Here is a 10,210-nt window from a genome sequence, read left to right as displayed (position 1 = left end):
GGCATAGACCAGTAAACCACCAAACTCTTGAAAAAATGTCCCCAAATTGAAGGGGAAACCGAACTGTGGATACACAAATGCTTTTAACTGGTGTTGTTGATGTTCATATATGTAAAGAACTTAGTGAGAAAGACTTGAATCAAGTGAAAAGTAGTAATTCAAATTACATTTTTGCTTGATGCTTAGAAAAGGACAAAATTCAAAAGTGTGGGCGTTTTAGTTAAGGAAAAGTCCATAATGCTCCCCCCTAATTATTTGACAATGTAAGCAAATAAGTTTCATTTATTACTAACATTACTTCTCATTATTCCAACTTTCACTTCAACATAAATGATGAAAAGAACAAACGATGTAGAAATGCCATTTATTCCACCTACACATTACATGCACTTTCTCACATAGAGTCATGGCATTTTATTAATTAAGATATTTAAGAGAACATATATGCATGCTTCAAAACGGCAGTTAAGCTTGAGTAACTTTGTTGAAGAATGGGCAACCCCCAGATGCTTTGGTTGAGGCCTCTGATCCATCTGTAGAAGGCCCTTTGATAAGACTTGCCAGCAATTCGTTTCCATCATAAAAGAATTCTACCCTCTTAACGCGCATCAATTCATCCATCTGAAGAATAAGATCGATGGAACCCCACACAACAAAATGAGTAAGCAATTCCATTCCTAATTAATCTCATAAAGAAATTACATTCTAGCTACTAATAAGATGAAAATGGTGCAGAAAACTAAGAAGGAATTGAATAAGGTAGGTGAATAGAGAGAGAGAGAGAGAGAGAGAGAGAGACGTACATGAAAGATGCCAATTCCATGGAACTCCACCAATTCCCCAGTGGGAGCATGGCCTTTGAAAGGACCCTCCATGAAAGACCAGTGCCTGAACTTGTAGGCAATCACCGGGGGACCTGAATATACTTGAAGAATTTCCACAGCGAACCCACGAGAGAATGTGGTGAGGAAAGCCTGAGACGCCGATTGACTTGTTTCAAGGGATGGATCATAAACACGTAAGTTCGGTGGCAAGGGTGTTTGTAGGAATAAATTGTAACTTCCAATTCTCCCAACCTCTTCAAGTGGCACTGGTTTACCTCCTACATTTCACCCACCGGTTGTTTCAATGAGAAGTTTAGTTTGCAGATAGAAATATATAGTTAACTAATTATATGAAGGGAGAAAGAAGAGATATCAGTATGCAGTACTTAGATTGTACCATTTATGCTGATTGTAAAGTTTGTAGTGTTTATAGTTTTATAATCAGCCGGATCGACCTTATGCACGATCTCCATTTCCCATGTCTTCACAAGATTTTGGACTCTTTCCTCCAGTGACCCTTTTGGCCATTCCTACAAAATGATCAGAAGAATATAATATTAAATACTGATCAGAGTAGTAGTAGTCAAAGCTAGCTATTTCATTGCTAATAGAACCTTAGAGCTGTGAGTGATATGTTAGAGAGAGAGAGAGAGAGAGAGAGAAAAGAGAGAGAATTGAAACCTGAGTTCGGCCTTCTTCGAAGAGCTTGTTCACAGCATCGTAGTTGGGAGGAGCACCAAGCCTCCATTTGGTATTCTTCTCTCCTTCTCCATACATATGTGATCTGTACTTGTCACCCTCAACCACGGGTTGATCACTAGCAGCATTAGAGGAAGCCATCGATCTTTTGCTTGCAAAAAGGTATAGCTTGTTGTCTGTTACGTTGGGTGTATTCTGTATTATGTGAGGGTGGAGAGACCGAGAGTCTATGATGAGGGGACCGATATATGTAGATATCGAAGAGGAAAGATTATATATATAGACAAATCCATGCAAGCATGTAGAGATTAGAGACCACTCAAATGGGTTTGGTTTTCATTACTCCGTGCTTACACGACTTTCCCAATTAGGAGACCAGATCCGAACGAACCCATCCACATCTGTACCACGTGTACTTTTGCTTTGCACCAACCATAAGACAGCTCCCGGCCGCCTCCCGCCGGCGATTAGACCCTCTAACTAATTAGGAAAGAGTCCAATAAGTATAACAATGGCACTAGTAATTAAATTACTTGATCATGAAAGAACAATTCGCTCAATTGATTTCTTATGCAAAACTCTCTCACCTACACATACCAATTTTTAACTCTTGGAACTGAATAAACAAAACCCAAGTTTTTTTTTTTTATTTTTTTATTACTATTCGGAGCTAATTAGCCCCATCATAATTTTGTAATCAATATGAAGATGAGCATGTTGTGTAGTCATTTTGTTTAATTGTTCGAGTAAAGATAAAACCGAAGTTTAAAAGGGTACGGTGGATTTTCTTTTTTTTAATCCAAATAACGGTACATCGATCGATCGTTGAATAATGCTAAAGAATACAATCAAAAGAATATGTGACATGGAATTAAGGAAGAGATTTAATTGACTTGACTTTTCCATCAAGGTGGCGACATTGACCAACGTGACAATATGTAACGTGGAAATGTAGACGCAACTATCAAAAATTCAAAATCAATCAAGAACAAGACAATAGACCGAGGAGCTAGGAGAACTACAATGAATCTAGTCAACCTTCTATTACCAATTAGTCATGTTTTGGTGAAATGTAATCAGAACAAATGCAATATACACACTCCAGATTTGATAAGCTTCTTGAGCATTAATCTTGTTAAGCAAGGTTTTAAATATTGATACGCCCGATATGCCGGTAGGCCGATTTAGAGCTCCTCCACCTCCTGAATCGGTCAGAGCTCTGATACACTCTCTATAGGGGCGTACGGAGTGTTCTCAGTATGATATTTATCGGCCGACACAGACTGATATATGTGGATACTTTGAACCTTATTCTTAAGCTGCAGAGATTGCATGGGACCCATATTATTAATTTGCATGGTTAATAAGTATAGAATTGGGAATATAAGTGGGTCGGATTTGGACAGGTCTGAGTTTAAGCCTATTATAGTTGAATTAGAATCGAATCTTATCCATATCCATGTGATTTTTATTGGGCTTGGATCAGATTCAAGTATTGTGTATCATTAATAAATTAAACAAAAATCTCATCAAAATACAATATTATATTATATTATTTTATGTATATTAATGTTGGATTCAACTATGTTGCCCGAAAAACTTATAATCAATCAGTCAGTATCATAAAAGTGACCAATTCCTTATTTTATGTAAATTTATTTTTCAAACTTATTTTAATTTAAAAATTGTAGGCATTCAAAGTCTTGACTGGAAATCCATTTCCTTCAGGGATCAGGGATGGAGAGCAATTTTTATCTCCGACAGGGATAAGAGTCAAGGACTGAGATTTATTTGAAAGTCGGTGTGAGGGACAAGAAATATAATCCCCAACCCCACTCGAAACCGGCCTTGTTGCTACTCCTATCTGGTGTCATGTCTTTCCTGGTAGATTTTTCGTTAATAAGTGAATTAAGGGCCGTTCGCTTTTCGGTAAGTTACTTATCTGGGTAAGTTTTTCCTAGGAAACACTTATCCGGGTAAGTGTATTTACCCATGTTCTTTTATTTCCCAAGTAAAAATGGAAATGACCATTTTAACCATAAAACTTCATTATTAAAAGTGGCATTTTTGTCCCATTTAAGTGTTGGGAATTTCCCTCCCCCCAAGTGAAAATGTCATTTACTCACCTAGGAGATGGGTATCACGAAAGTTAACTTTTCCTAGTCCCCACATTAATCTGAAAAATGAACATGAAATTCTTGGTCAATTAAAACTAAAATCCAATCGATCAGATTTCCCCCCTCTCAAATCCAAAAAGAAAAATGCTCCCAAAAAATAACTACCATAACACTTGAATTTATAAGATTTTAAAGAAAATTCAATATTTAAATCAACTTTATTAATAAACTCATGTTAATTTAATGTAAACAAATGCACAGTCATAGTAATATGTATTAAATTTAGATCGAGCGGATTTTTTAAATAACTACCGTTTAATTGGGTTGTTAAAATCAAACTCTGAGTCGGAAATTAGATACTTTGGAAGTCTTATATGGAAGTAAGGAACATAAAGTTTACAAAGTCTACAAATCAAAAGAAACAGACCTTGGCGTGATGCCGTGGAATTCCATCAAATTTGGCGTCCACGACATTACGTGCCTATTATAATTTTATGCATTCAGAGTTCAGACCAGTGATATTCATTTTCTCCAAGGACTATTATTTATAATAATGAATTTACATGAAAATGATTTTTTTTCTTGATAAGTTACGTTAAAAGGTTTTCGATGACGTATTAGCAATATTTCATGTAGTTTGTTTGATGAAGTATCGTGTATGTTTCTGTTGAACAGCTGATCCTGACTATGTTACAGCCAAGAGACCCACATTATTGATAGTTCTGACTTCTGACATCGTCACCGAATTCTGTATCGTTATATGTTCGGTGCCCTATTAGTAGTCAAATTAGGCGCTTAAATCACTTCTCACTACACCCACCTAACTCCTTTAATAATTTTATTTTTCATTCAATGTTGATATATAAAAAATAATTATTGTTAATTGAATATGAATAAATATTTTTTAATAAATTTAGTTTTATTAATAATCTATAGTAATTTTAATAATTTTTATTCTTTTTATTATTTTTAAATGAAATTTTAATTAATTTTAACTAAATAAAAATAATTATAAAAACTAACATTTTTATTAATTCCACTAATAATTAACAATTGTATAGGAATGACATCGGGGTAGGTTCAAGGCAGGGCACCCCATCCCTTTCCCTGCCCCATAGTCAAGATACACCATTGTCACCCTCACCATCAAGCCTCTGTGACAGATTTTGCTTAAGCCCGAGTTGTTTGGGAGATTGACGAAGTGGTCCATCAAACTAAGTGAATATAACATCCGGTTCGAACCCCACCCAATGTTCAAAGCCTATGTTTTGGCTGATTTAATCGCAGAATGCACGTTCAGTGCACGAACCTCGATACTGACTAAGGACGCTATTGCGTTGGAAGCATCATCCAGTATGGCACCTGTCCCATTAGGATTGGACTAATGTGGGACCAAGAGCCCTAAATTCTTCATGTAGATGGCTCATTGAATCTGCGAGGCAGTGGCGTTGGGCTGATGTTGTACGGCCTAAGCGAGGTGGAGTTGGAGCATGCTCTTCGGTTTGGACTTGATGCGTCGAACAATGAGGCAGAGTGCGAAGCGCTGATTTCCGAGCTCAACTTAGCAAAGGAAATGGACGTAGAACACCTCATCGTGTGCAGCGGCTCACAATCGGTGGTCAACTAGGTTAACGGTGATTTTGAGGCTCGCGACCAAACCATGGCAGCATACTTAACCAAGGTTAGAGAGATTTTACTGAACTTTGACTCGTGATTCTTTAAGCAGATACCAAGGTCTGAGAACGCTGAGGCCGATGCACTGTCTCGATTGGCCAGTACCAGGGAGAACGCGAAGCGGACTATACATCGAAGAGCTGCCTCGCCCTAGCATTTTTGGGGGGGCAGAAGAGGTTGCTCCTATGTCTGTAGCGGAACCGAGCTGGATAGATCCGCTCGTCGACTTTTTGAATGCTCTTCAGGAGGTTAGCAGCATCGACACCCGTCATAGCTCCTACAAAGGAAAAAGAATTCTAGTTAGCTATGAGATGAGGTAAGTGTAAATAAGAGAAAAAGAGAGAAGTAATGTGCGTGCCGATGTAGAGGTCTACTAGGAGGATTCAGCCCAGCTCGCACAAGCTTCTCCTCGGTTGGGAAGTCTCCCATCTCTAGGCCAAGGTCCCTCCCAAAATGGATGATTGCCCTGGTCTCTACATCCAACATCACCTTGGGGTCTTTAATGTTCACTTGCCAGTGAGTCGGGAATGGCCATCCTTCGAGGTTCCAAACAAAGAAGTATCTTCTCTTCCAAGTCGATACCTTGTCCGGGTTACCAAATAGAACCTTTTACCCGAGGCGAGGTGAAAATTAGTAACTTTTCCGGGTGTCACTGAGCAGACAAGAGGATTTTTTCTTAATGGAACAAATCGAGCTAAAGGTATCTAGAGAGAGGTCGGTATACTCGTGGAAGAGAGAGATCGTACCAACAATAGTACGGATGGAGTTTGGGTGAAGTTGATTGATAGTGATGTTAAAGAACTTAATAATCTCTATGATGAAGGGGTGAAGCGGGAACCACAGGCCGACTACGAGCTGCTCCTTAAAAGCCACGACATCATAATGATTGTGATCCCAAGGGTACTGACCCAAGGGAATACTGAAGACAAGGGTGTCGGGGAGACGATAACGAGCTATTAAGGACAGTAACCCGTCCGAGGTCATCGTGGAAGGACCGAAGTTGTCCGGTTCCCGACCTCGAGTAGAAGACGAGACCCCCTCTCTGGAGGTCGCCGCTCTGCTAGAGGTTCGGGTTCCTTAAAATGAGCTGACCCGACTCCCTCCTACGTATTGCAAAAGTTATCAATGAGCTTTACCCTCCCTCCTACGTATTGCAAGCCTATGTTATTCTCAAATTTCTTACCTATCAACTATTTCAATTGTAGAGCCACATCCACAGCCTATGGTTTAGGCCTCTATATGTAAGAAAAAACAATTTAAACATTCAATCAAAGATTAAACAAATCGAAGACAATTAATTTACATTATAAACAATGTATAATTGTTTTAGAAAAACTATAAGCAACAAAAGCTAATGAACAATAACTTGGGTACTGGTAATTAGAACTAGCTGAAAATGACAAACACAAAAACATTGACAATACTTTATAAACAAGAAAATGTTTACTTTTGTATATCTTGAATACAGGTAAGGTGGTGAATGCTTCTAAATTCTAATACATTACCTGTGAGAAATGCACAACAGATTCCCTCCTTCCACGTAAGGTTCAATGGATTCCCTCTTTCCACACGAGGTTTAAATGTGTAATAGACTCCCTCCCTTTCGCTATTAGTGAGGTATGAAGACAATCGAGTGCTTGAATAAACAACCTTGCCTATTCTAGTTGATGAAGAAGAGTACGGGGATTCAGGGTTCTTCGTCGGCAGTCAAAGACAATGAAGATGTCCAAAATGTCTTCTTTCTCTAGGGTTATTTTTTCCATTTTTTTTCATTTCGTGGTTCAGGGGGTTGGGATGGTCATGTGTTTTGAGTGGGGCTCACCTTTTAACCAAATTCCCTGATTAGGAATGCTAGCTCAACACTTAATTATGTATGTATTTGTTTCTGTTTACGTTTATTGAATAAACGTTTATACTTTATTTGCTGATAAAACCGACAAAGATAATAGTTACAACCGTTTATGACAACTAGGTGCCACTAGGCTCCACATCAGCATAACAGTGAAAAATCGCTTGACTGTTTGTGGAAGCTTTAAAAAATGACTTCCACAAACAGTTGGCATGCACAAAAACTGAAGTTCACTTTTATCATTTTCGGTGCATACAAAAGAGCAAGAGAGAAACGGCTGAAGTGGCTCTTATGTGGCAGCATTTATTGAATAAATGCCCATGGAACAAAACACCCTATATATCTCAATGATTTGAAAGAGCCATGGACAATGCCTAATGCCATGTGTTTTAGCTTAATGTTGGCCTTAACATGTTAGTATGAGGTCCAAAATGATCCTTTTAATTCTTTAGATCGAAAGTGGATGTTTGGCAAACTTTGAGAGTAAAAATCATGATAATGATTTTTTTTTTCCGGTTAATTAGCAATAACTTCCCCCTTTCCCCTTCACCTCGCTTAGGCCGTACAGCATCAGCCCAACGTCGTTGCCTCGTAGATTCGATGAGCCATCTACATGAAGAACCTAGGGCTCCTGGTCCCACATTAGTGCAATCCTAACGGGGACAGGTGCCACACTGGATGATGCTTCAAACGCAATAGCGTGCTTAGTCAGTACCGAGGTTCGTGCGCTGAACGTGCATTCTGCGTTGAAATCTGCCAAGACTTAGGCTTTGAACGTTGGGTGGGGCTCGAACCGGATGTCGTATTCACTTAGTTTGATGGACCACTTCGACGGTCTCTCAGACACCTCGGGCTTGAGCAAAATCTTCCACAGAGGATTGTTGGTGAGGGTGACAATGGTGTAGGCTAGGAAGTATGGGCATAGTTTCCGAGCTGCTATGACTAGCGTGTCGTACAATTTTTCAATCTTTGGGTATCTTGTTTCAGCATCCTACAAAACATTACTAACATAATAGACAGGGCGTTGGACCCGATCCACTTTGATTAGTACTGAACTAACTACCTCATCGCTTGCGGAGAGATAGAGTTTCAACTCGTCACCCTCCGTAGGTTGGGTTAGAACCGGTGCAGTACTTAAATATCTTTGCAGCTTGTCAAATGCGAGCGGACACTCCTTAGTCCATTCAAAGTGCTCATTCTTTTTTATTTTCTTAAAAAAGGGCAGGCATTGACCCACCGACTTAGACATGAACCAGCTCAGGGCTGCTACTCGGCCGGTCAGTCTCTAGACTTCCTTTATTTTCCGAGGTGGTTTCATATCTAGGATGGCCTTAATTTTTTCTAGATTGTCTTCGAGGCCACGTCGGTTCGTTATGTAACCTAGGAATTTACGCGACATAACTTTGAAGACTAATTTGTTTAGGTTCAACTTCATGTTATACTTCCTTAGAATTTAAAAAACGTCATTCAAATCATTTAACAGAGAGCTTGAAAGTTGGGTCATAACGACCATGTCATCAACATAACACTCAATTTTATTGCCAATTAATGGTTTAAAAACTTTGTTTACAAGGCGCTGGAATGTCGCCCCAACGTTTTTCAATCCGAAGGGCATAACCTTATAGCAATATAGCTCGACCTCAGTTTCAAATGCAGTCTTATCCTGGTTAGTAGGATCCATCCTAATCTGATTGTAATTGGAATAGGCGTCTAGATAACTCAGCAACTTATGCCTCGAGGTTGTGCCTACTAGACGGTCAATCTTAGGCAGAGGGAAGCAGTCTTTTGGGAAGGCTCTGTTCAGGTCGGTGTAGTCGACGCACATGCGCCACTTTCTGTTGGCCTTCTTCACCAGCACAGGGTTGGCAACCCAGCTCGAGTAATGGACTTTCTTAATGAAGTCTGTTGCGAGGAGCTTCCCAACCCCCTCATCGACTTCCCTCCATCGTTCCGGGGCAAGGTTGCATTTTCTTTGTCTTAGTGGTCTAACTAGAGGGTCGACATTAAGCTTGTGAGTTATTGTTTTAGGGTCAATTCTGGGCTTTTAGATTTTTAAACTCTTCATTCACCGACACCCAGGAACAAATCTTCGCCACTACTTTCTGCACTACCTCTTCTAGGCTTTTAGATTGATTATAAAAGATAGGGCTGTTCACGGGTCGGGTTGAGTTGGTTTACTAGCGTTTTTCCAACCAACCCGACTTGGTCGGTTTATCAAGAAATTAAACCGAAACCAACCCAGTACTAAGAAAAACCGACCTAGTCAGTTTGAATCGGGTTGGGTCGGTTTGGGTCGGTTTTGTGAATGATTCTCTCGGTGTGAACGGTGAAAGATTCAAGTCTAAGAAGGCAAATGTTGGATGCCTGAAAATTAAAAATGATTGGATGGATTAAAAATGATATTTTATATATCAGAAATTTTATATATAATATGTATATTTTTGAAATAAAGCTGAAATATATATATATATATATTAATAATATCTGAAATATATTATATATATATAATTTATATCTAAGTCAGTTTGGGTTGGTTCAGTTTCGGTTTTCACACTTGAAAACGGAAATCGAACCAACCGGTGCTGAAGAAAAACCGACCAACTCGGGTTGGTCGGTTTGGTCTGTTTGGGTCTTATTATGAACAGCTCTAATAGAAGATTCTGTTGTTTCTTTCATTCCAAATGGACTAAAGAACAACATGCAGAATGGTATTCCAAACAAGATTACCTTTCTTGCTAAAACCCTCCAATCTCCAACCCAATAGCAGCTCCTTCACAAACTTAGGCATAGACCAGTAAACCACCAAACTCTTGAAAAAATGTCCCCAAATTGAAGGGGAAACCGAACTGTGGATACACAAATGCTTTTAACTGGTGTTGTTGATGTTCATATATGTAAAGAACTTAGTGAGAAAGACTTGAATCAAGTGAAAAGTAGTAATTCAAATTACATTTTTGCTTGATGCTTAGAAAAGGACAAAATTCAAAAGTGTGGGCGTTTTAGTTAAGGAAAAGTCCATAATGCTCCCCCCTAATTATTTGACAATG

The 10,210-nt window shown here is 39.0% G+C and overlaps 1 protein-coding gene across 1 annotated transcript; it reads right to left on the bottom strand.

The window, feature by feature from the left end:
- Positions 1–264: 264 nt before the first annotated feature.
- On the bottom strand, positions 265–1,781 carry LOC148872189 (pathogen-related protein-like). The gene is made up of 4 exons (XM_088972556.1): positions 1,506–1,781; positions 1,222–1,354; positions 804–1,102; positions 265–621 (listed from the first exon to the last, which is right to left on the bottom strand). Exons 1-4 carry the CDS (start codon positions 1,662–1,664, stop codon positions 466–468), a joined length of 747 nt encoding a protein of 248 aa, XP_088828682.1. The 5' UTR covers positions 1,665–1,781; the 3' UTR covers positions 265–465.
- Positions 1,782–10,210: the final 8,429 nt, after the last annotated feature.

Source organism: Nelumbo lutea, chromosome 2 (assembly GCF_056320005.1).
Source record: "Nelumbo lutea isolate HS-2025 chromosome 2, American lotus-T2T, whole genome shotgun sequence".
NCBI classification, from domain to species: Eukaryota; Viridiplantae; Streptophyta; class Magnoliopsida; order Proteales; family Nelumbonaceae; genus Nelumbo; species Nelumbo lutea.
The sequence above is the reverse complement of the archived record's forward strand: the minus strand, read 5'-3'. Positions and strand labels throughout refer to the sequence as shown.

Coding starts and splice junctions, on each gene's coding strand:
- LOC148872189 (XM_088972556.1), bottom strand. CDS start 1,664: ATGGCTTCCTCTAATGCTGCTAGTGATCAACCCGTGGTTGAGGGTGAC. Junction 1,355..1,505: donor TCGAAGAAGGCCGAACTCAG/GTTTCAATTCTC, acceptor ATCATTTTGTAG/GAATGGCCAAAAGGGTCACT. Junction 1,103..1,221: donor CTTTACAATCAGCATAAATG/GTACAATCTAAG, acceptor GGTGAAATGTAG/GAGGTAAACCAGTGCCACTT.